At 51.0% G+C, this 25924-nt stretch overlaps 1 protein-coding gene across 3 annotated transcripts in view; it reads left to right on the forward strand.

Moving 5' to 3' along the window:
• ADCK1 (aarF domain containing kinase 1) overlaps nucleotides 1–25924 on the forward strand; it is a 113787-nt gene that overhangs the window by 26244 nt on the left and 61619 nt on the right. For all 3 annotated transcript variants that reach the window (XM_036012757.1, XM_028506803.2, XM_036012761.1), the window contains one exon: nucleotides 14201–14404. In XM_036012757.1, the coding sequence (XP_035868650.1) occupies nucleotides 14201–14404 (204 nt within the window). The remainder of the gene's footprint in view (nucleotides 1–14200; nucleotides 14405–25924) is intronic.

Genomic DNA, 25924 nt, shown 5'->3' on the forward strand with positions numbered 1-25924 from the left:
TTTGTTGCTGATCCTTTAAGCCAGTGTGTACCCTGCACCCTGACCTAGTTTAGAGACTGGGCATCGGTGCCCAGCTGGTGGCAGTCCCACCCCCTTATGCCCACCTCTCCTGTGGGCCAAGGAAGCGGGGCCCAGTCAGAGCCCCGACCCCAGAGCTGTGCTGCGGTCCTCTCCATGTCTCGCTCCAGCTATGCAGGCCCTTGGTCGTGGTTTTCTTTGGATGACCTTGAGGGGGACCCAGGGAGGCCTTGACAATCAGGAAGAGTCTGTGATAGCCCCTGAAGTCTGGCCTGGGCGGCGGGGGGAGGGACTTTGGGTCGACTCCTGCAGGATGAGTGGTCACTCCTTGTACTATTTGACATGCTCTCACTTTGGGTCACAGTTCTCTTGTACCCTGGCCCTGTCTGGGCCTGCTTTCTTGTTTTCTGTTGTCTGGGCCTCGAGCGGAGCAGATGGTCATAGCCCCAGAGCTGCAGGAGGGGCAGCAGCCCAGTTATTTCCAAGGGAGGCTGGGAGAAGGGGAGGACTGAAAGCCGGGCTGGGGTGGAACTCCTGGCTCTGCTGTTAGTTCTGGGATGGTGGGAGGCAGTAGCTTCCTCTGTGAGAGGGAGAGCAGGAGGAGAGGAGAATGGGCCAGCTCGGGCTAGGAAGAATGAAGGGGACAGGAACTCTGGGTCCAGGCTGAAGAGAATTTGACAGAAGGTGAGAAGGTGAGAGGAGTGGTGAGATTGTGGAGCCACCCCTGCAAAGGCAGGGGGCGCAGAAGATGGCACAGGAGGCGATGGGTCACTGTGGGTGGGGGGTGGGAGATAGCAAGTGAGTGAGGAGGTAAGAGATGAGGCCAGAGGGTGCCTGGGTTGCATCGTGGGGGGCCTGGTAGCTCCCAGGTAGGAGTTGAATTTTATACCAAAGACAGTGGGGACTTGTGGAGGGTTGTCATTGAAGGTCGTTTCCCTGTACCCACTGCGGCAGTGTCCTGTCCCTTCCTGACCTGCCTCCTTGGGCTGCACGGGCTGTGCCCTTGCCAGTGCTCATATTGAGAGGCCTGGGGCCTCCTGGGCTGCCCTTGCTTCCTTCTCCCGGTGGCTCCCCAGTCTCAGTTTGTTTGTGCAACTGGTGCTTTCCAGGCCCTGTGTGTTCATGAATTTGTTCCTAATCTCAGTGTTGTTAGCTGGCTTACTGGGACAGCTCCCGGGAGCCCAGACATGGCCAGCTGCCATGGTGGCCATGCGGTCCAGCTGTGGGGTGTAGCCAAGGCTCCGCTGTGGCGGCAGTCGGGGTTGTGAGCATGTGAGGAGGGCAACAGAGTGGGCCCAGCATTGTAGGCACTGGCTGCCTGGATTTTTTTTTTTTTTAAATACATGAGGCATTCTTAACAGTGTACTTGGAGGGGCAGCCGAATTTGGTAGAAAGGGATCAGTTTTGGAATCAGAAGACAGTGGCTCAAACCCTATACCTACTACTTATTGGCTGAGTAACCCCGGTAAAGCCCCTGACTTTTTAGAGCCTCAGTTCCTGCATCTGCGTGGTGCGGAGAATGATAGTACCCACCACAAGGCTCTTACCTGGATCAGGTGAGCTACTGTGTGGGCAAGGCTTCCCGCGCTGTAAGTGACCGTGCCTTTACTACCGAGGACCATTATCGCAGAGTGTGCCGTGAACAAGAGTTGTTTCCCAGCAGCTCGTGTCGGGTGCTGGTCCAGGGAACCAACAGTTCAAGTACAAACTAACGATCATGGAGAACAGTGTGTGGGAACTCCAAAGCAGGGACCTAGTCATGCTTGCATGGTGCTGACAAATCACTTGGCAACTTAAGTTTGATCCTCATTTGAATATGAAATTATTAACTGAGCTTGGGTGATAGTAAAACACAGGATGACGGAACACATGCGTGCTTGGGGCATTCCCAGCCTTTGTCAGCCTGCTAAGGAAGACATAAACTGGGAGAGGACAGGAGTCTTGTCTGTAAATGACTCGGGTGGGTATTTATGTAGGGTGTGAGTAAAGTGCTATAATTGATTTTAAAAAATAAACAATTTATCTGTTCTGGAATTGTGGTGTAGTCATACAACTTAGTGACTATAGTAAACACTGTTGAAATGTACGCTTCAAAATGGTAAATTTTGTGGTATGTGAATTATATCAATTTAAAAAATAAAAAAATAACTAAGGTAATAACATCACAAAACTTTAGAGTAAAAAAATTACCCATCCTTTTACCAATTCAAACAGTATGATTTCGATGTACTCTCTTCTAACCCTTTCCTGGTGCGTCCATGGTGTTCTAGTAACATAATGAACTGTTTTTCTCATTTAACACGTTATCCTTGGCATTTTTCCCTGTTGTTACGTAATGTTCACTTAAAACAGCAATTTAATACATCATTCTGTAACTGTTGCATAAGTCACTTAACTATTCCTTTTTTTCATGTCTTGGGTTATTTTTTAGGAGAAATTTCTAGATGGTAGATTTTGCCCAGAAAGGGTCCGGCAGAAGTGATGTCTGCTTGAGTGTGGTTGGTAGGGTAGTAATACGGGTGTGATAATTTATAGTTTTAATTCCACCTAAAATGTCGTATGTGTGCTTGGGTGTGATATTATTATGTTACAGAATTATGTGCTTATGATTTTATAATAAAAGATTTTGTCATAAAAAGGGGGGGTTATTTGGGCTGGACGCTGGACATGAAAAGAAAGACAAGGCACAGACTGGATGAAAATATTTTCAAATCCTATATCAGATAAAGTACTTGTATGTGGAGTATTTAAAGGATTCCTACAACTTAATGATAAGAAAACAAACAACCCATTGAAAAATGCACAGGCCTGGCCCGGGAGCTCAGCGGGTTCGAGCGGCACCTGATGTGCCAAGGTCTCAGACTCTGTTCCCAGTGGGGGCACACATGACAGCAAACGCACAAATGACAAAAGAGCAGGGCCACACAGCGATGTCTCTCTCAAATCAGTAAGTTAAACATTTAAAGAAGGACAAAAGATCCAGACATTTCCCCAGAGAGATAGAAAGATGGCAAATAAGCACTTGAAAATATGCTCAACATCTTTACTCTTAGGGAAGCACCAATTTAAACCTCAGTGAAATCACTTTTCACAGCCACTAGAACGATTAAGATGAGGGTGTGGAGGAACTCTCACACCCTGTTGACGGGGATTGAGAATGGTACAATCCCTTTAGAAAACAGTTTAATTTCTTAAAATGTTATATGTATGAAGGGGGCCTCCCCAAATGGAATTTATTTATAAAAATTTGTGTGTTTATTCTTACATGTTTAAACTTCAGTCACCTTCGAAGTACTCTCCATTTGATGCAATACACCTATCGAGATTTTTTTTCACTGCTCAAAAACGGTTTTTGAACTTGTCGATTTTGATGGCTTTTAGTGCTTCTGCTGTTTTTTGTTCCACCTCTTCCACATCGGCAAAACGTTTCCTTTTGGGGACTTGTTTCATCTGGGGAAACAAAAAAAAGTCACTCAGGGTGAGATCGGGTGAATGGGGAGGGTGGGGCCCAGGGGTCATGCCGGTTTTTGGTCCAAGACTGCTGAACACTCCGTGTGGTGTGGGCAGGTGCGCTCCTAAATCACTCGTCATGAAGTGGGAGCATTGAGATTCTTCAGAATAAATTCGCTGAAGCTGAACACAGCCTCTCGACAACACCGCCAGCTGGTACACGGCACAGATGGGTTCCTAGAACACTCTCCTCTCAGGGGAAGCCTGTGCTCCAAGGGACTGGCCCTCCAGAGGATAATACCAGGGTTTTTTGGGTCCCCTCTCATACACCTATCATGCAGTTTGACCATTACTAAGGCAAGCCCCCTCTGGGCATTATAACAAATCCCTCATGAAGAGTGAGAATTGCCAGTCTGGCTGGTGGAAATAGGCCCGATATGAGCCCTGGGTACCGTTAACCCTAGTCGTCCGGGGTTGTTCTTTTTCTGGATTCGGGAGTTTTCCCATCAGCATGTTTGGACTAGTTCTCAGCTGAAGAGGTGAGATGGGCCCTCTGCAGGTCTTCAAGTGTTCCTTCTTTGGCTAGCCTTCTCCTCTCCAGGGCCCCCTCCTGCAAACTCCAGCTGCTTTGGTCTTCCTGGACTCTTAGCTCTGTCTCCTCCACTCAGGGTCCTCTGGCCATTCCCTCCCCTGCTCTGTGGCCTGGAAGCTCTTCAGGCAGGAAACTGCGACAGTCATAGGAATCCCTGCCCTTCACTGCCTGATGTGCAGTACCTTAACGACCATTGCTTTGTAGATCTTGTCATTTTTTTGTTGTTGTTGTTTCACATTGGGATGTAAAATTGGCCCCTGTTTAGGAAGAGATGTCAAGGATGACATCATGATTTACGGTTTCAGCACCCTCAAGTTTAGGGTTGTTTCCTAAGATGGGGCAGACAGTGGGGGAGTAGGTCTGGTGGCGGCGGGAGTGGTGGGGAAGTCATGCTGAGTTCCGGGGAGCTCCTTGGAAACTGGAGTGATGTCAGAGAGGCAGTTGGGTATGGGAGTCTGGAGTCAGGGACGGGTCTGGGCAGGGGATACGTGTTTGTGTTCGCATCTATTACGGATGAGCCCCCCAAGGGAGTATACCTAGAATGTTGCATTCATCAGGTGTTTTTCTTCTCCACTTTTTGATCCTTTGGCATCTGGGACCTTGCTGACACTGGGGAATTGGGTTTACCAATTCATGGAGATAGCCAACACCTAACCTGGAAGCACGCCTTTCATATGCACACCAACCAGTTCAGAGCCCACACTCACCGGGTGCCTCTGTTATTGAGCACTTATGCTCTGGGACACTACCCACCTGCCCTGACTACCCCAGAGGCAGGTGCCAAACAACTAGGGACATGCCCTGTGCTCCCAGGTGGACTGCAGTTATTCAAACCGGTGAATCCCAAGCCTGCTTACTCTGCCTCACCCCTTCTTTCCCATGGGATCCACAATAAAAGCTCTTGCCCACATTTTCCCCACCCTCTCTGTGCTCTGGGCCAACTCTGGTGCTTCCCTGTGCGGTCCTGCATGGCATGCCAAGCCTCCTGCTTCTGGGGAACTGTGAGTAAAACCCTTCCTTTGTGACAGTCGTTTCTATGTCTGTCTGACCACCTCTGATTAAAACGAAGGCTACGTACCCTTACAACACGTACAGAAGTGCCAGCTCTGGCTAAGTGGAGCACATGCATTACCTGCCTCATTAAACCTTCACAGCAATCCTGTGAGGTAGGTGCACGTCTTCCTTTTATAGACGAGGAGACTGAAGTAGACAGAGGTCACGTAACTGCCCGATGGCAGCAGCTTCTGATTGCTGTAGTTGGACAATAGACAGAGGCAAGCTGGTGCTGGCCCTGTATTCCTAACCACATGAGGCCAGCGGAGAGGCAGGACACACCCCAGGAGGGGGAGGAAATTTGTGGCCAGGCCCCTTCAAACCATTTAGAAACTGCAACCTGTTTTGCCCCCGCAAGATATGATGAGTTTTCCTTTGTTGCTGAAATGACAACTTAAAGCAAAGCATGACCCATCAGAAAAGAGACCTTTGAGGCAGTCCTGGACTGATTTCTTGGGATGAGGGGGAGTTACAGGTCCATTTTCATGATGAAAACACGCATGTGCATCACAGCATCCTGCAGAATCGGGGAGGAAATGCTGGGCTCCTCTCTCTGCACCAAAGTCTGCATGGCAGAATCTTGTACACTGGAAGCTGAAAAATCAGCTGAACTTTTCTATCCCCAGAAGATGTCGAAGAAGGGATGATTAAAAAAAATTCTCCCCCCATAGTATAATTGACATAATATTATGTCAACATAAAAATTCAATATATATTGACAAAATACTTATTAGTTTTAAGAAATTCAGAAAATACTGGAAAATCCATAAAGAAGAAAAATACTCATATAATTTCACAGTCCAGAGATACCACTGTTAATATTTCAATGTATTTCCTTTGGATCTTGAGTTTTTTTTTTTTTTTAAACAACAGAAGTTTATTTTCTCACGGTTTTGGAGGCTGTAGAGCTCAGGTCAAAGTTCCAAGGTTTCCGCAGGATTCAGTCTCTGGTGGGAGCCCTCTGCCTGGCTTGCTGATGTTCCCCTTCTCACTGTGTCCTCACATGGCCTTTCCTTGGCGCTTGTGCACAGAGAAAGGGAGCGAGGGAGGGGGAGGGAGGGGGAAGGAGGCGGAGGGAACGCTCTAGCTTTCTGGTGTCTCTCGTGCAAGGATACTAATCCTGTCATCTCAGGGCCCCACTCTTAGGACCTCATTTAACCTCCGTTACCTTCTTACAGGTGCTGTCTCCAAGTGCAGAAACATCGGGGGATTGGTTTTCAACAAGGGAATTTGGCGGAGTGGGGGCACAAACATTCAGTTCATAACACTAAGTACAGGAATTGCCTACTTTCATCCCATAACGAGATTAGGGTCTCCTATTGCATGCTTCTGTGACACCAGGGATATTATCTCTTCTTTATAACTCTTATCATACTTGAAATAATTCAATAAATGTTTATATTCTCTGTGAGAGCATAAGAACCCCAGGACAGGAACTTTGTGTTTCTCACTGTCATAACCATAACAGTCCTTTTATCTTGGCCCCTAATTTATGCTCAATAAATATTTAAGTGAGTATTTCATTCCATATAGAAGTCGGTTAGTTAACTTTTTAAACAAGAGAATTAAGATTTTAATATGTAACTTTTACCCACTCTCAAGAAGTTCTTCTTGACCATTTCCCTTAGAAAAAAGAACAAAGGAGAGTAACTCACACTGTCCTGGGTCTAGAATGGATTTTCTTTCATGAATCATACCATTCATGATATATGCATTTTGTGCTACTTGCGGAGAATACTGAAGTTGCAAAGAAAAAAGTCAAATGGGAAGCTAACTGTTGCCTTATTCTGGGTTGGGAAAGCTAGGAAGAAATCTCTTGGCCCCCATTTCTGCTCTACCCTCCCTCCACCGACCGGCCAAGCCTGAACTCGGGCAAGCACAGTTGGCTCTGAGCTTGGGGGTGGCAGCCCGATGGGTTGCATTGTGTCTTCTTCGCCGAGTTTCCGCTGGTTTCCATGCATGTAGATGACACCGTACACACACAGTCCACTGAGTAAATGAAAGCTGAATTTCAAGGAGGTTAGGTAACTTTCCCAAGGTTACACAGCGTATTGAGTGGTGGAACAAAGACTTGAAACCCTATCTGTCTGATTCACTGCTAGAGGCAGGGTCTTGAATCTTTGACTAGAAGAATTAGTCAAAGATCCTTCTCTGCTTTGGGATCTGTCACCTTCCAGTGACTCATCCTTCCTGTGTTGTGTGGGGTACGTGTGTATGATGTACGACTGTCTCTTTTCTCCCTGGTCACACTCACCACACTCACCACTAACCTCCTCCCCCCCCCCCCCCCCCCCCCCCGGGATATTGCTCAATTCTGAACTCAGTGCTTCAGTCTGGCTTTGGTAACTCTGATGAGTCTGGGGGCTGAGACCCCTGTTGTTGGGGATTAGACATGAGTGAAGACTTGCCCTCCTTAGGCCTTTGCTCCATCCCTCTCAATCAATAACTAATCAGCAGTGAGTTGATCTTATTAGCTAGTCTCTGCCACCCTCGCAAACCCCAAACCAAACTGGCTAATGAGAATGCTTTTAATTAATGTAAGGCAGATTAAAACCCATTACAGCATGGTGATTGGTAATGAGATCATCATAAGGCACGTTATTGAGCTGGGAGTGGAATGAAGTTGGGGAGGCACAGGGAGACGTGCCAGCGGTTCCTGCCATCTTTTGTCAGGGACACAAGGGGGCGTGTGGGGCCTCTGCCATGAGGACGCATTACCGTGACACACCCACACCAGCCCATGAAGCCAGGTGCTGGGTGGAGGCAGGAATCGAGTTCAGAGAGCAAATGGGCGGCCAGTATTAGCGTAGTAGCAGAAGCAGGGAGAACTCTGGGGACGAGAACCTGAAAGTGGTATCTTTAGAATAGGGCTCTGTAGCTATTTGCATTTTGTATGCACGGATGCTTTGCAATTTAGATGACACAGCTTGAAATTAGCTATTATTTCTGTCTGTTAGATTGTGGTCCAGACTCGTTGGACTGAACAAAGTGTAGGGAGTAGATGGGCATGAAGTTGTTTTTTAATTTTCATTTTTCAAGGAAGATTGACTTTTCCCCTCTCCTGTCACTTTCCATCCATTCAGTGGGCACTGACTGTACGCTGGGCCTTGTGCGAAGCTCTTTTTTTATGCATTGCTTTATTTGATCAACACAGTTATCCTTTTTCTCTTCCTTTTACTGATGAGAAAGCTGAGGCTCCGATGTTTAGTAACTTATCCTTGGCTATGTGACAAGTAAGTAGCAAAGCGGGATTTGAACCCAGATCTTTTTGATTTCATAGCCAGTGCTATTAATTGTTATACTTTATGATCCCTTATTGTGCTCAAGACCAGCTACAACTTGCATTGGACTTTTAAGTTGCCTGTACTTGATTCAACTTCCACAGTCACCCTGGCCCACCTGGTGACCTCTCCAGCACAGGTTGTACCTGGGTGTGCCGGGCCTACCTTTACTGCCTGCCATTGGTGATTCTGGTTTCATGGGTGCATGCCCACCTCTCGGTCTGCATTGTAAGCTCCTGGCCTGTGAGGGCCATGGTCATATGTCTTTGTATCCTCACGATGCTTGTATGTAGAGCAATTCAGTGGATGTCTGTTTCTGGCACATGGTTGAGCACCCCAGTGATCTGCCATTTACTGGCTCTGGGACCTTGGGAACATCACGGGACTTCTCAGATAATTTATTCATCCCTAAAGATACATATTGAGATCACTTTACACAGATATTGTGCAGATTTAAAAACAATAACAACCCCCCCCCCCATATTTGAGTGTTTACTATAGGCCAGAAATGATGCTTGGAATAGGATACTAAATAAATGATTATTCAAGTGTTGGCGAGGATGTGGAGAAAAGGGAACCCTCATGCACTGTTGCTGGGAATGTAAACTGGTACAACCACTATGGAAAACAGTATGTAGTTTCCTCAAAAAATTAAAAATAGAACTACCATATGATCCAGCAATTTTATTTCTGGGTGTTTATCTGAAGAAAATTAAAACTCTAATTTGAAAATATGTCTACACCCCCATGTCCGTTGCAGCATTATTTGTAATAGGCAAGATGTGGAAACAACCTAAGTGTCTATCGATGGATAAATGTGTAAAGAAATTGTGGTACATATTCACAATGGAATATTACTCAGTCATAAGAAGAATGACATCTTGCCATTTGCAACAACATGGGTGGCCCTTGAGGCATTATCGTAAGTGAAATAAAACAGATGGAGAGAGACAGATACTATGCGGTCTCTCTGTGTGTAGGATCTAACAAAACAAAATAAAACAAAGCCAAGCCTTAGGGGGTGGGGTGGGTTGGAGGGCGGCGGGATAGAACAAAAAAGAAAAAGAACTCATGGCTATGGGCAGCAGTGTGGGGACTGCGGGGAGAGGGGTGTGGTTGGAGTTGGAAGGGGGCATAAAGGGGATAAATAGTAATGGAAAAAATACATAAATAGTTTTTTAAATAGTTAAAAAAACCAAGCTCATGTATATAGAGAACAGATTGGTGATTGCAAGAGGCAGGAGCGGGGTGGGTTGGGAGAAATGGGTGAACTCTTTTTTAGTTTAAATAAATAAGAATTTTTTTTAAATGATGATATATTATAGCTGTTACTAATTTATAAACCTGAGCTGTCCAATATGGTAGCCATGAGCCACATGTGGTGATTTTCATTTAAATTATTTAACATTAAATAAAAAAAATTCAGCCCCTCAGTTGCACCGGCCCCGTTTCGGGTGCTCAGCGGTCGCAAACCGGACAGCACACACGCGGAGCGTCAGCCTCGCCGCAGAAAGTGCTGCGGGACGGAACCATCGTAAACTGACTTCCGTTTACTTGCGTGTCCCTCCTGGTGCTTATGCCCGTGACGGTGCTCAGAGAGATGTGTGGTCTGAAGGCCCAGGTTCAAGGGAGTGCAGAGTCGGGAGGTCCTGGAAGCTCTGCCTTTCACTGAGCGCGCTTGCGCGGCCAGGGGAAAGGCTCCTGGGTTGGAGAGAATGCCTGTGTATACCCTTCCCTGCTCCTAGCAGGCTTAGCCCCTGAAGGTACCAAGGTAAGTGATGCTGAAAGGGGGGTTTGCACTAAGCCAGTAGTTTCTGGAAATTCGGAGTGGGGCCTGCCTTTCGATCCCAAAGGCCAGTGAAGCTGCAGGAGCTGGAGCTGGAAAGGGACCCTGGAGATCAGAGTGCCCGCTCTGTAATTGAGCATTGAGTCTTTTGGCCTTCAAAGAACATCTTAATTTTCTGGGGAGTGGCTGTGTGTGTGTGTGTGTGTGTGTTTATCTAGAAGCTGGTTGAAGGTGACTTTGGGGCCTCTTCAGTTGAAATACGGGTGCCATTTGCAGTAGCTGCTGACTCATTTTCATGGAGGATGATTTTGTGAGCGTGTGACCTGTAGCCGTCATCAATTACATTATGACACACGGATGATGATTTTGTGAGTGCGTGACCTGTAGTCATCATCGAGCTACATTATGACACACGCAGGGCTTGCCCTGAGGCACACCGAGTGTACTGGGACACACACGATTTGCCCTAACGACCGATGTGCCGAGTACCTGGTGAGTCAGGAGTAGACTGGCCTTGCTGGGCTTGTGTGACCAGAGAGGGTCCACAGAGAACATTACCCAGGCAGTGTCCTGAAGGTGACCATCACTTTGTGCCAAGAGTCACCCTGCCCAGGCCTGTCTTATGCCACAGGTGAGAGACAGCAGAGCCCTTGCTCTCTTCCCTGGTGGGAGGGTGTGGCAGGGTGAGGCCGACACCCCCCCGAGGGCTGCCGGAGGCAGATAAATGCAGATGTGCATTCAGTTTGGACAAAACGGTGGGGTGGGTCTTAACATGCATGCACACGTGTACACACACACACACAAGCACATGCACACATGTGCACATATATACACACATCCACACACAAACACATATAGACGCATGCCGTCATGTTCTCTTTTTCCGAAATGCCCTTCTCTTTCACCTGAATCTACTCAACTTCAACTTCAGGCAGGGTCTAACCTTGTCTATCAGTCTGAGTCCAGTCACGCCAGTAATGGAACGGGGAAAATTTCATACAAAGGTAGTTTACTTCTGAAAGGAGTAAAGGAAGATTCTAAGGCTACAGAAGTAGCACAAAGCAGCTGGGGCAAGGGGACGGAGCTGAGGACGCGGCCACGTGCTTCCCCCCTGCGAGGCTGAGGGAGGTGTGGGCTTCCCTGGGGGTGAGGAGATGCGGTGGAAGGAGCAGCTGGCCGGGTGGCAGTGAAATTGGTAGGATTTGGAGCTGCCATGTAGGAGTGGCCTCCTGGGTGGTCAGAACACCTGCTGGGGGGTGTGGATCCGAGTTGATCTGTAGGAGGGGCCCACCAGGTGGTGGAGAAATTTAGTGAGGGTGGGCGGGTCTGTGAAGGCCACTGAAGTGGGCACTCCCAAGCTGCTGACCTGCTCGCTGCTGTGCTGAAAACAGCACACTGGGACCAGAAAGGGAGACTCTGCTCTGTCATGGCCTCGCAGGGTCTCTCCAGAGCTCCTGCTGACAAAGCCTAATAGCCCGCCATCTGACAGAGGAGAAATGACATAGGCTCCAGCTCCGGCATCACGACCCAGGGCAAAGGGGTGGATTCGGAGCCACGCGAGGCCATGTGTGCATGAGTGGCACAGACACCGCTTCCCTTCCCAGGAGCCAAGCCTTTTCTCTGACTCCAGCCCTCTTGTGCCTTCCATCCGTGCTGCTCACGGATCCTACTGCTGAGTGCCACCCTCTGCTTGTGAGTGGCTTCGTCAGGTCTCTCTGTGTGGTAGAGGGCACAGGACTCAGCCTGCTGCCGGTCCTCAGGGAATTCAGGGGGGTATATCTTTCCTGGGAGGGCAGGACTGTTTCCCAGTCCTGGGCTTCCCTTTGGCATTGACCCTGCAACAGCGTGGAGTGGGGGCTGAGCGTGCCTCCTTGGCGGGGAGATGATGGGCTGCTGGGTGGTCAGGGCAGCCTCACTGGGGTGTCTGGCTAGACCTGGGCTCTGGTCACACTGTACATTAGGACTAATGGACTGTGGATGCCTTTGTGGCCACTTCATCTTCTGCTGATGATTGCGATCCTCTCCTCGGCTGGGTTGGAATCGGGGGACAATTATTTGAGTTGCAAAAAGTCATTTGTTCATTACAGCCTCCATCCTTGTATTGTGAGGATATGCTTGTTCCCTGTCTGAGTGTATTAACCTTCTTACTTCCTTAGGATGAGGGCTTGAGCATGGCCTTGGCTGGCATGGCGCTACTGACCTTTTGTCATCTGACACTGGCCAGCTCAGTCCTCGGTTCTAGATTCTCTTTCTTTAACCCCTGGTGACCCGAGACTGGGTGAGGGTTAAAAAAAAAAGAATCTAGAACATGAGATTGAACATGCTAATTGATGTTCTCAGGTGAGAGAGAGAGGAAGGGAGACAGAGAAAGAAAAACATCGATGTGAGAGAGAAACATCAACTGGTTGTCCCCTGTGAGGGACCTGACCGGGGATCGAACCCGCAGCCTTTTTTGGTGTCTGGATGACGCTCCAACCAACTAAGCCACTTGGCCAGGGCCAGTTCCAAGCTCTTAAGAAAGAGGATCTTGCCCATCCCCCACAACCCTTTGATTCGCCTAGGGTGCACTGTCTTAATTCTTAGAATTACTTCTCCTCTCCCTATAGCCTCCCTTCTGGGGAAAGAGGCTGCCCCTGGCTGGCTTGGATCGGGCACCTGCATCAGGGCCGGAGGACCCTGCCTGGGAGGACGCGGCTGTGTGAATGCAGGGCTCCCTGAGAGCGCACTGCGGCGGGAGGTGGAAGTGTCCCCCAGAGCCAGCGGTGGATGGGCCCCCCGGGGCCTAGGGACACCTGTCCATGCCTGGGCTTGGGGACACTTGCCCCGCTGTGCCGGGAGGGGGCAGACAGGCTTCCTGGCTGCTGGGACAAGGCTGTTCGGGGCTGTAGTGTTTTCTTCTTAGTTTCTAGAGTAACAGTTTTCTGTGTGGTTCACTTGGCAACTAATTATATAGGAGTTTTGAACATTTCTTTCACGTGTGTTACCAACTGTTATTTAACTCTTCATGTGGTTTATTGCCTCCAGTATGTACTTAATCACGTCAGCATTTTTCATAGCACTCGGGAGAGGCTGAGTCCATCACAGAGGTTCATCCTCTCTTGGTTGACGTCGTGGGTGGAAGAGGTACCAGGTCCCCACAGCTCCCTGGACCCTCTGTCTTCTCTGTGTGCTCATGGCCCCGTCTTCCCTCGGGAGCTGTGGCTCCAGGAAGGCAGGGCCTGCAGAGTTCCAGGACCCTCAGCTGAGCTGGGGTGATGCCTGGGGTTGCAGAGCCTGCCGGTAAAGGGGGGCCACCTCCAGCTCTGGAAGGACAGGTGGGCACCAGGTCACAAGTTAAGGCTGCCTTGTCCCCGACAGCCTGCTAGGTGTCTGCTCCATGTGCCGGAAACTTTTTGCTCCAGTTAATATGAGGCCACTGCAAAAGTTCGCTAAGTTAAAAGAGCCCTAGGGTTGGAGTATTTTGTAGACCCCCTCCCTGAGTATTTTGTTTTTGATATTTATCAGCAATTTCTGAGTATTTGTTGAGTATTTTGTTTTTGATATTTATCAGCTATTTCTTTATAAGCAAACCATCTGAGTTCCCTATCTTCAAAGATACCAACACCTGCCTCCCCGAGCTCCTGTAGGAATAAAAAGAAATGATGTATGTGACCATGTTTTATAAACTGTAGGCCTCCAAACAGATCGTATTGTTAGTGTGTCTGAGGGCTGGGTGGCAAATGCATTAACTCGATGTACCCTTGAATGAATCATAAGTCGATTAGATTTGGTTAAAAGCCTTGAACAAATACTCATTTCTGAGGGACTGGGACCCAGACCAGGTAAATTTGATGGAAAGAAAATCAGGAACACCTGGCACGTGAGACGGTGCATGAAGGAGTGTGTGTGTGTGTGTGTGTGTGTGTACCAGGGGTGGGGTGGGGGCGTAAATCAGGGTCGTCAAGCAGTGGGGGCAGGGGAACAGTGTCCACTGGGCAGTGTGCACTCACACCTCTCTGGTCCCGGCCTGTCTCCCTGCAGGTGCACCTCCGTTCTGCCAGGCGTCTCTGTGAACTCTGCTGCGCCAACCGAGGCACCTTCATCAAGGTGGGCCAGCACCTGGCGGCGCTGGAGTACCTGCTGCCCCAGGAGTACACCAGCACGCTGAAGGTGCTGCACAGCCAGGCCCCGCAGAGCAGCATGCAAGAGGTCCGCCAGGTCATCCGCGAGGACCTGGGCAAAGAGGTACCGCCCTCTGCCAGGAGCGTGGGCCCGGGGACAGCGTACTTCTGAGAAGGTCCCGGCAGAGTTGTCTCCAACAGGGGCTGGGGACCCGCCACTACTGTGGAGCCACACCTCACGCAGCTTCCAGTGGTCAGATCTGAGAGGTTAGAAGGAACCTCCGTGCCCTTCAGTAAGAAAGATTAGTTGAATCATATGGGAAAGTTGATATTCTACTCTTTTTGACCTGCAACCTAGTATGATGCACATGGTTCAACCTAATAATATCTATGGACCGTGGAGGGCTTCCCGGGTGCCGCCAGCTGTGCCGTGCTCCCTGTGTTACCTCACTTGATCCTCACGCAAACACATGCGGTCGCTGCTGTCATTAACCCCATTGTGCCGACGAGGGATGGAGGAGGCTTAGGTGCTAAGGTAACATGTCCAAGGGTGAATTAGTTAGTGATTCCAGCACACTGCTCTATGATCCTATCAGTAAACTGTCCAGATCCGTGCACCGGCTTTTCCAGAAGATCTCTGGCAGGCAGTCACCAGCCTCTGCTTGATTACCTCCAGTGACAGGAAGCTTATTCTCTCATCAGCTGCCCAAGGTGGCCTCTTCTTTGTTAGTCATCTCTAATTATAAAAGTGCTTCCTCCTAAGGGCTAAAACCTTCCTCCTCAAATGTCACTTTTCTGATCTTTATTCTGACATGTAGGGCAATGGAGAAAGGGGAGAAGGGCCCTCCTGTCCACAGCCCTGGTTACATGCCTTTGGACTCATGCTAGTGGCCTGCAGGATGTGTAGACCCTAAACTGGGCACAGTGGCACAGACCCTTGGGGACCTGTTCTGGTCATCTTGCTTCTGGGGACAGGGAGGGGCTTGAGCATCTGTCTGCAGGTTGCTGAGCTGTGGGTCAGGCTCAAGCCTACACATTTTGTGCTATAATTTGAGGGTACTTTAAAGATCTACACTGTACTAAAAACAGTTTCTCTCCCCCCTCACCTATTATTCTATTTGACATTCTCCTCTTTGATAGAGAATCTTCTGGGTCTTCTAGAATTTTTCCTGAGCAAAATAATCTTAAAGTCAAGCCTCAGTCAGCTAATACCTTCCCCAAGATTAGTTTACAACCTTTGATGCCTCCCATTTGCTCTCTAATAAAATCCTTACCAGGTTTTTGAGGTCCACCCCGTCCCTTCAAGTTGCTTGTCTGTTTCATGACCATATCTGGGTGGGGCACAGGGGCTCCAGCATTTGGGCTCTGAAGCCAGGGGTGTGGACTGTGCACATGTTATTTATCTGGTTCCTCACTTTCCTCACCTGTAAAATGGGTCATGGTGTCCACCTCATAGGGGTGCTGTGAGGGGAGAAGCAATCATGAAGATAAAGCACTTTAGTGCCGTCCCTGACCCGGGACAGGTGCTCAGCCAATACTAGCTGCTGCTCAGATTTGCTCTGTGCCCTCAGTGCCTAGCCTGTGGCCTTCTGTCTGCCTGGACTGTCTTCACCCCGCTCTCTCCCTGGCATGTGGTTTCTTGTGTTTGTAGACCATTCATGCCTCCATCCATCCATCCACCAAACGCCAGGCCCACTGCTAGGTGTCCCGGCCAAAGCCCAGCTCCTCTGTGGAATCTTCTGTGCCCTGTGCACAACTTTGCCTCCTCCGCTCGTGCATCTTGTGGCTTGGTTAGTTACCCTGAGGTGCTTTCATTGCCAGTTTTAAAGTCCTTGGGGAGGAAGACCATGATGGTCCTTTTGCCCTGTGCCTGCAGCACCAGAACAGTGTCTGATACAGAGTGGGTGCCAGTGTTTGTTCAGTGAACCGACGGATGAACGAGTGACAACTTCCTTAGGCTACTCGGGCAGGGTGGAGAGTAGGGCCAGAGGTTTCATGAAGACTGGTGTTCCATTCCTCTGATCCGCATGGAGCTGGTCCTGGCTCTTTGTCCCCTAACGCAGAGCCAGTACCAGGTGCCTAGCATGTAGCCAAAGGTGCCCTGCTGGCCTTGAGGGGGCCTGGATCACACGGGGTCGGGGAGCATAGAAGCCTCTGTGGACTCCCTTCCCGCTGAGGAACATCTCCTCCGAAATGGGGGAGATTGAGCGAAGGTGAAACCCCATTTAGGGCTGGAGTCAGGAGCAGGCTGCAGGCGGGGAGGAACAGGGTGAGGACGGAGGGACCCCAGGCAGAGGGGCCAGGACTGGCACAGTGGGGGCCCATACATGGCTCCGCTTCTCCCCAGGACTATTGGCTCCTTGCTTCCTATAGTACAAGACTCACCCCCAAATTAAAACTAAATAAATCACTATAATAACAGTGTGAAGTGCATCATTGCTGGCATGTGGCAGCTCAGTGGGGGTGGCTGCAAGGGAGGAAAGCCAGCAGATTAACCCTCGGAGGCAGACTTGTCTGTGGAGAGCTAGAGGAGGGCGGCAAGAGCAGGTCCATGGCTCTCTGTAAGCCAGGGGGTGAGTCGAGAAGTTTGGGGTGTCGGCAGTCATGGTGGGCCCACCCAGCTGGCCAAAGGGTGTTTGGGGTTGGAAGCTTCCATCTGCATCTCTAGGGCCTCTTCTCCAGGTCCCCCAGCCAAGTAGTCCTGAGCATGGTGGTGGGCGGCTCCTGCCCCACAGGCCGTCTTGAGCCTTCTGAGAAAGAGAGGCCAGCGTCAAGGTCACGGTTCTGTGGGGGCGTCCCTCACAGCTGGGAAGCTCAGAAACCTCTGGTTTCTTACCCCGGCCCCCACAGGCACACAGTCGAAGTCTTCCCTCCCCATTCCTCCTCCTCCTCCCTCCGGGGAAGATGGCATTTGTTCCCCGGTGACACACTTTCTCAATCTGTGGGCGGAGGGAGGGGAAAGGGGCTGTGCGGGGAGCAGGGTGGGCGGGGATGGGGGCGGAGGGCGGGGGAAAGTCACTCACGGTGCACTTTCCTCCCCTTCCAGTCCCTGCCTTGACACTGCTCAGGGAGCAGCTCTCCTCCCAGGAAGCTCTTTGAGTGGCCTCACGCATCTGGGGCTCCATGCCTGCCCAGGCACCCTCCGGGGGAGTTCCGTTTGGCCCCTGGTTGCAGGAGCGTGGTTAAAGGAAGCTGATGTTGCACCATCTTCCTTCTAGGTCCACGTTCTTGGATGAGCTCTGAGGTTACCTGGGGCTCAACGACTGCATGGCCGCCGGAAATCTCAGCCTGAAAAGAGGGGAGGGGGCCAGAGAGGAGCTCGAGGCTGGTCTGTTCCTGCCTGTGCTGGTTGGTTACAGCTAAGCCTCTTGGGAACCCCTCTCATTAGCTGAGGGCTTAGAGGGTCACTCATGCTCTCAGACCAATCCCTGTCCGAGGCAGATAGGGCTGTCCTGGCGTGGGTGTGGGCAATGAGAGCCAGGTGGCAGCTCTCTGGGCCCGTGGTTTATGTCGGGTTCTGGTCAGTCCCACGCCTGGACCACAGCCAGTGCCATCAGTGTAGAGGTGAGGGCAAGTGAAGGGATACCTCCCTGGCACAGGGATTGGCTTAGGCAGGAAGTGTGCAGCCGGTCGGGGGGCGGGGGGGCGGTTCGGGGAGGGCAGAACCTGCATAGCTCAGTGAGGGGCGTGTGAGACCCCGGATAGCACAAGACCTCAGATCTTCTGACTCCCAGCCCAGTGCTCGGTCTTCTATGTAACAAAACTTCTGTTTGGCAGAAATCCTTTTGGAAATCAGTTTTCTGTGTTTGCATGCTGTGTCTTAGAAGTTTCTCAGCTAGTGTTACCAGAAAGAATCTTACATTTTTCCTTTCAATATGAATGTTAGGCTTAAGTTCTGAAGGGCTGATTCTGGGAAGCAATTGGGAGCCCCAGCTCTAGGAGATGGGGTCATTTCTGCACTCTCAAAAGTGACCTGAATCTGCCGTGGGTTGGGGACCGTCTCAGGCTTGGTCCTCTGGCTGCCCCTGAGGCTGTGGGTCCTGGTGTGGTGCTGACCTTGGCCAGCAGATGGCGCCTGAGCCTGAGAATCAGGGAGGGGTGTTTAAGGCATGGCCCTTCCCTGCTGAGGGGAGCCCTGTCAGGTGGATGGGACTCAGGTTTGTTCTACTCCTGGGCATGGTCCATACTGTGGAATGAGTGAAGGCTGACACCTCTGCACTCTGCATGGGACAGAGGAGGCCTAAGCCATGAGGCTGTGGGCCACCCTAGTCCCTAGGAGCACTTGGCTCTGATGGAGGGCCTGGTGGGGCTCTTCACAGTGACCACCTACCCATCCTTACACCTTCCTCATCTCGGTTAGGAGTCTTCTGAGGCCCCCTGCACACTCTAACAGCCCATAGTTCTTCCCTTCCTCTTGGGTTCAACATCTTGCCCTTCATTCTTCCATTTCTTGTCTCTGTTTGTTATCCAAGCCACTGGTATTTAGTGAAAGGGGCACAGTGCTGGAAGCTGTGGGTGCAGCCCAGACCTCATCCTGGCCCCTGTAGTCTGGGACCATGGGGAGGCGCACTCCTCACTGGCTGTGTAATAGCTGGCTGTGTGAGTATCCATGGAGCTTGTGGATGAGAGAGGGAGAGGGTTGAGTGTGGAAGGGGAGTAGGAATGGGAGGAGGGGAGAGAGGTTACATTTGGGTGGATGGGAGCTTTCTGAAGCAGGTGGCCTCTGACCCAGGCTCCCAGAGCTGGGTGAGACGGGGGAGATGGAGGTTGGAGGACAGGGTTACCGATGAATACAATGGGCTAAGCAAAGGTGGAAAGCATAAAGCACAGAGTCCATGGTGAATAGTCTTGTTGACTAGAATCTAGCATTCTGGTTGGTGAGTAGTGGAGCTGAGGTTGCAAAGTTGGGGCTGAAGTCACATTATGAAGGGTCTTTGAATGTTCTTTTTATAACATGAGCCCAAGGGTGAGGAGAACTTGGAGGAGGATCTGAGCAAAGTAGGATGAAATGGGGAGAGATGTAGTAGTATGGGAGGTGATGTCATCCTTACAGGTGGGGAACGGTAGAGGCGGGGAGGTTTGTGGTTTGCTGGGGAGCTTGGGCATAGGAGTTCCAGAGGGGCTTAGGAAGAGATGTGAGAATTGTCAACTGCACTGGCACAGTTACCTCTGGTCACGGACACACACACGTCTCCCTCTTTCCTCCCTCCCTCCCCAGCACATACAGAGTGTCCAATCTCACTGTAATATATTTTAGTAAATAATTCAATTTTGTTATTCTGGAATAAGGTTGGATCAGATAAGGTTCTTTCTGAATCTGCTTTTCTCTGCGCCCATGACATTCAGCTCTGAAATTCTGTGAAAAACCTAAGGAAGTCAGGTCAGCTATTGGCGTGGACACAGAAATATCTTTGTTAGGGACACTGCTTATACTGGTGGTGGGATATCAGGATTCAACTTGTGTACTCTGAAACATTTTTAACTAGTTGTTTACCGCTGAGCCCCATGGGGTGGGGATCTAGACTTGACCTTGTTTTGTAACTTACCATAGTACCCAAGGATACTTCTGGATGTGGCAGGTGCTCAGTGTTGTTGGTGGACCCTTTGACTGCAGTGGCTGTGAAAATGCAGAAGAGAACCATTGTGCATCAGATTGGAAGATGCACACCCCATTGTTTCATATGCACCTACAGGTGCAGGTGGAGGCTGATGTTTTTGTCACGTTTTGCTCAAGGTGTGTGCAAAAGTTTAGAAAAGACAAAAGGAAGATCTCTCAAGAACACCAAGCATTTATCAAGCTTGATGGGGTGACAGAAAAGATAGTGTCAGTGTCAGGACCGGCAGGAGCAAAGGTGGAAGGTGGGGGGTGTGGCAGGAGACCGCCTGGCCTGTGCAAGGGGTTCCTGGGGGTGGGAACATTGGGAGGGGCAGTGCAGAGACTAGAGCAGGGGCTTTTGTGGAGGCCTCGGGCCGGGGGACAGGGTGGTGGGCATAGATAATGAATGGCAAACTCTGGGAGGACGCTTGTCACCTCTGTGAGCCTGCATACAGGACCTCTGCTGGAAACCTTTGTGGGAACCAGGAAAAGGCACCCCGCTGGGCATCCCTTCCTCCAGGCTGTGGTAGCTCCCCCAGGGCTGGATTTCATTCTTCTGTGAGTCGGAGAAACAGAGCCAATGGGATATGTGTGTGTATATGATAAGTAAGTGCAGAGAAGATTGACTGATTTTAAGGAATTGGCTTGTCGCTTACGAAGGCTGGCAAGTCAGACATCTTCAGAGTGGGCCATCAGAATGGAGACCCAGGAGAGCTTATGTCACAGTTCATGTCTGAAGGCTGTTTGCTGGCAGAATTCCCTCTTGCCCTGGGAGGTCTGTCTTGTTCTATTCAGGTCTTCAACTGATTGGATGAGGCCCACCCACATTATGGAGGGCAATCTGCTTTTCTCAAAATTCACAGATTTAAATGTAAATCTCGCCCCAAAACACTCTTATAGAAACAGCAGAATAATCCAAGTTGATACACAAAATTAACCCTCATGCTTCCCCACACGGCCCTTGGTCAGGACTATACATTTGTACCCTGGTTCTGTGCCCATGACATTTAAACTTCCTGTTGAGCCTTTGAGGTGCGCAGAAGCCAAACTGCCTGTTGCTTTATTAAATTTGTGACCTTGGGAATGTTTTTTATCTTCTGTCTCTCAGTTTCCTCATCTGTAAGATCAGGATACTGACAGCATCTGCCACATAGGCTAGTGGCAGGGATTAATGAACTGTTGAATGTGGAGTACATAGAGCATGCCTGGCACAGAGCAAATGGCCAGCAAATATTAGCCATTATTTCTGTGTTATGTTGGATGCTCTATCTGTGTGAGGAACTGAGGTTCTGAGAGACTGACAATAAATGGTAGAGTTGGGTCTTTAACCAGGCTTTCTGATACCTGGTACAGTTCTCTGTCCCAGGTACTATTTTGCCAGAAGAATCCTCTTTTCCCCTCTCTGATCAGTCCCCAGCAATCCATCCAGTGGCCAGCCCCTTCCCTCCCACTGTTAGAACCCTCCCACAGGCTGCCTTGGGAGGAGCCTGCCCCCAGGCGTCTGGACTGCCTCTCCCTGCTCCCCGTGATCCTCACTCTGCGGGACTGCTGGCAGCTCACCCAAGAAGTTTTGACATCTGTGGTTTCCAGAGGTCCATTAGCAGCACCTGCTGCTAACTCCATGGAGGAGGGGGTGGAGGAAAAGCCCTGGGGGCCCAGGGTCACAGGTTGGTGGCTGTGCTATGTTCAGGACCCACCCAGCCTTGCTCACCCGCCAGGTGGCAGCTGCACGCAGCTTTTCTTGTCCTGGGAGGAGCTGGGTGTGGGGTGTAGGCAGGGACGAACAGGCCCTGGGTTGGACTAGGGCTGGGGAAGTGCTTAGGGTAGAGGGGCGAGAGGAGCCCCTCCTGCCCCCAGGGTCAGTGGGGCCCCCTGGCTGGCAGAAAACTCTCCTTCCCTGGTGGCACGTGCCCCATGCCCTCACAGTCCTCGCTGCTTTCTTTCTGGAGCTGATCCAGCTGCTCCTGTCCTTCTCCTGTCTAGGCTGGCTCACTCTTTCCCGCCCGCTGGCGGCTCCGCAGGCCTGCGCTGAGGACTCCGCTGAGGGCTTCAGCCACCTGCAGGTTTGCTTCCTTGGGTCTTCAGCAGGACCTTCGTTTGTTCTGGCGCCTGGTTCCTTTGTCTCCCCAGACAGTGCCCCAGAAGGCCATGGTGTGAGTGTTCTGGGAATGGAACCAGAGGAGCTGGCGGCCACCAAGCTGTGTGTGGGGAGGACTGGGGGGCAGGGGAGCCATTCCCCTCTCCTGACTCAGCCTCCTCCAGCCTTCCCAGCAGCTCTCAATAAAAAATGCATTTATATTAAAAACACTATGAAGAATAAAAACGCATTTTCCCCCAATAATGCCGAACATCAAAAGGAGATTTTTATCAATTATGAGAGAGCGATTTTGGCCATAGATGGCAATTTAGCGAGCGAGAGATGGATGGTCGGAAGCATTAATGTCAGCCAGGACGGATGGTGTGCCATTAGTCACCGAGGGGAGAGGCTGGGGCGGCGTGGTGGCGCTGGCTCATCCTCCCCAGGCCCGTCTGGCCCTGGCCTGCGCCCTGCAGCTGCTGCCCTCCCCCTGGTGGCCCTGCACCCTTGTCCCTGCCGTGCGGGGCTCGTGCTCCCGTCTCCGTCTCCGAGTCACCTTCAGTCCAGTCACTCTGCAGCTTCCAGGTGAACCCTCCCTGCCTGGAGCGCGTCCCCGCCGTGCCTGTGGAGTAGGGACCCTGGAGGGCAACTCCGGACGGAGCTGCTCCATGTGCTTTCCAGCCCCAGGCCTTCTCCACGCCTCTCAGGTCCACCTCGGGGGGTGGGGCCCCCCTGTGGGGCTTCCCTCCCTAAACCTGCATGTGCCCCTGGGCCTGGCCTCTCCTTTTCTTCTCCACCCATTGGGCTCTTTCTCATGTTTTAAGCTCTGGGTCTAACACCAACACATGCATCCTCTGAATGCTTGCTGGGCATCAGACCCTGTTTAGTAGTTTCAGGGGGATCAACGTCTCACTACAACCCTCTGAAACAGGCACTGGTACTTAGTTGACAGATGGGAAACTGAGGCACAGTTTCCGGTGAAATTGTCTCTCTCGCCTCCTCACACGTCCCCTGTCAGGATTCCTGGCTGTCTTGTCTCCCCTGGGTGCTTCTGTCCGCTGCTGCGGCTCTTGTGCAGGTCTTCATGCTGCTGAGGTGTGTCGCGTCCCCCATGGGTCCTCGTGTGGGCTCTGCACATGGTCGGTGTTAGTAAACGTGGCTGAGTTGAACTGATGAGCTACTTTGAACGCCCCTGTCCCTTTGCCACCTTCACTGACCTCCCAGCCAGGTGGCACTGCATCCAGAGCACTTGGCTTGACCCACGGGTGGTCCTCTCACTTCAGCCTTGTTCTCTGGGCATCTCAGTGCTCAATTCACGTCCTCAGGAGGGCAGGTCTCCTCCCACTCATCCTGGGGTTCCTTTAGAGCACTGCCCATCACACAGAAATTGCTCTGTAAAGGACTGTTCTGTGCACCGAGACCCTCCGTCGACCTCACGGTGTGGCTTTCTGGGGCCTGGAGTGGACGGGGAGCCAGCTCTGCCTTGGTGTTGGTTCCACCTTTCCCTGGGGCGTTCTCGTAGGAGCCTGTGGAGGGCCGTGGAACGGCGTGTCTGGGGCTATCAGAACTCTGGGCCAAGGGCAGGGGCAGGGTCTGATTCTAGGAGCAAAAGGATCATTTCTGAGGCATATGGCATAAAGGTCAAAAAATAGGCGTGGAGTCAGAGAGCCTTTCACCAGTCCCAAATGCTGCCGTATTCTAACTATTATTTGTCCTTTCTGAGCCTCAGTCTCCTCATCTCTAAACTGTCTTGGATCCCAGCTCCTGGGGTCCAAGGCGTTATGGATGAGACGAGACAAATTCACACAGACTACCGAGTCCGGTGGAGGGAAAGGGACGGCTCGGCCACTCTCTCAAGAGGAGAATGCCTCGACCCTTGCCTTGACAGGCTTTTATTGGGTTCAATTTGCACAGGAATACGGGGTGTATATGTAAAACTCATCAGTCATTGTCTGGCAGAAATGATTAAACAATAGATAACATTCGAAGAACTCTGAGGGCTTATTCTGAGTCAGGGTCAGATAGTTAAAGGGCCATAAAACTTTGGGGAACAAACTCACTTCCTGCTTGGACCATTATCACTTAAATTGAGGGTATTAGAAAAACAGGTTTCATAGAGTTTTATGCATTCTTTCTTAGGCCTGATTTCCCTAGGGAACCCGCCCTTTCCAGCACAGGGCAGCACGGCCCTCTGTCATTGATTCAGGCTTAAGTCAGGCAGGGGAAGTAAGGCAGCCAAGAGATTAGGAGACGTCTTGCAGACAGAATGAAGACTCAGGCTATGTGAAAGCCGAGGGGCGAGGGTCCATTACGCCCTTTTTTGTAGCCCCCCAAGTCCTTCCATGAGGACCCCTTCACAACCATGCCTGTCTTTGGTTGTCCCTCCTTTGAGGAAACTTACTTGTCATTGGCTAACCAGTCATCCGCCCGGGGCCAAGCAGGGTGAAGAGAAAGGGGGCAGAAGTGGTGCCCCTACAAGGAAGATAAGCTTTGTCTCCTAAGTGGCTTAGGGTCCCAAGGTCCTTCACTCAGCCTTAGCCACAGGGCATTATAGCTTCTGAAACCAGGCAGGGAGGTTCCCAACACTAAACAGGCCTGATAATAGAACCTTCACATTAGTAGGGCTGTGATGAGGATGGAAAGATATAACTCACCTGAAGTGAAGTGCCTGGGGGTAGTAAATCCCAGGAGCTGTGAGACCAGGACCTCAGATTATATCCTGGTGCATGTATCTTCCTGGGGGTTGAAAAGCACCAGCTCTTTTTCAGTGGCCAGTGCTTTAGACTCGCCAACGTTAAGTCAAATCAACTAGTAGTGTGTGTGTGCGCATGTCTGTGCACAAGCGTATTGTTCAGGAGAGCCACTAACTCGTGAGTTGTAAGGGTTTAGAAATCATCTCACCCGCCCCTGTGGTTCATGAGCTCAGGGAGGGGGAGTGACTTGCCCAGTGTGGCACAACTGGGTGGTGGCAGAAGCAGGACTAGAACCCAGGCCTCCAGACTCCCGATCCGGTTTCATCCCTCCTGGACTGTTGTGTCTGCAGCTGGAAGCTCAGGGCCTGGAATGAGATGGCCGGCACGCAGGAATGGGTCTGGTTTTGTCGTCAAAGACACCCAAAGGGCTTCTAGTGGCTTTCACCCTATGTGGGACTTTGTAGTGTTCTGTGGATTTCAAAGAAGCTGCATTTTCCTAAGTTTATCCCTCATGGGGGTAGGATTCTAGGGTGCTCTTTGCACCCTCCAGCCAGCCCTCCCACTTCCCTGGGCTAGGGTGACTATATTCACGCACTCGCCATATCACCCTCTGTGCACAGACCGTGCTTGGGTACTCCCCCTCTTTGGGGTCTGACTTGCAGCTGCTGAGTCTGGGCTGTTCTGTGGAGACAGGCCTTGGCTCATGGTGGCCCCATTCACTGACATGGGACAGTTGCCTACCACGTGCTATGCTCACTAGCAAATACAGATTTGCTGAGCAGCTGATATATTCTTACCTCTGTGCCAGTGCTGTGGGGGGTACAGAGAATGTTACAGCCACGCCCCTCCCGCCTGCCCTCCCAGAGCCAGGCAGACAGAACGGCACATGGAGGGAGTAATTACAGAGCAGTTAAGTGCTCGGCTGTGGGGCTGGTGCAGGAGAAGTTCAGGGGAAGTTCATGAGAGAGTTCTTGGGGGAGGTGGGTCTTGGGCTGGCCCCTGAAGGATGAGTAAGATTTAAGGAGTAGAAGTATGAGGGCATCCAAGGCTGGGCTGTGTGGTGGCGGGGGCCTGAGAGCAGACCTGTGGGGCTGGGATGGAAGGGAACTTGGGTTGTTGTAACAAAATACCATAACTGAGCAGCTTAAACAACAAAAACCCATCGTCTCACAGCTCTAGGGGCTAGAAGTCCGGGATCCAGTGGGCAGGGTTGGTTCCCCCGAGGGCTGCGAGGGAGAACCTACTGCACGCCTCTCTCCCTGCTCCTGGTGGTTTGCA

Source organism: Phyllostomus discolor, chromosome 1 (genome assembly GCF_004126475.2).
Source record: "Phyllostomus discolor isolate MPI-MPIP mPhyDis1 chromosome 1, mPhyDis1.pri.v3, whole genome shotgun sequence".
Taxonomy (NCBI): Eukaryota; Metazoa; Chordata; class Mammalia; order Chiroptera; family Phyllostomidae; genus Phyllostomus; species Phyllostomus discolor.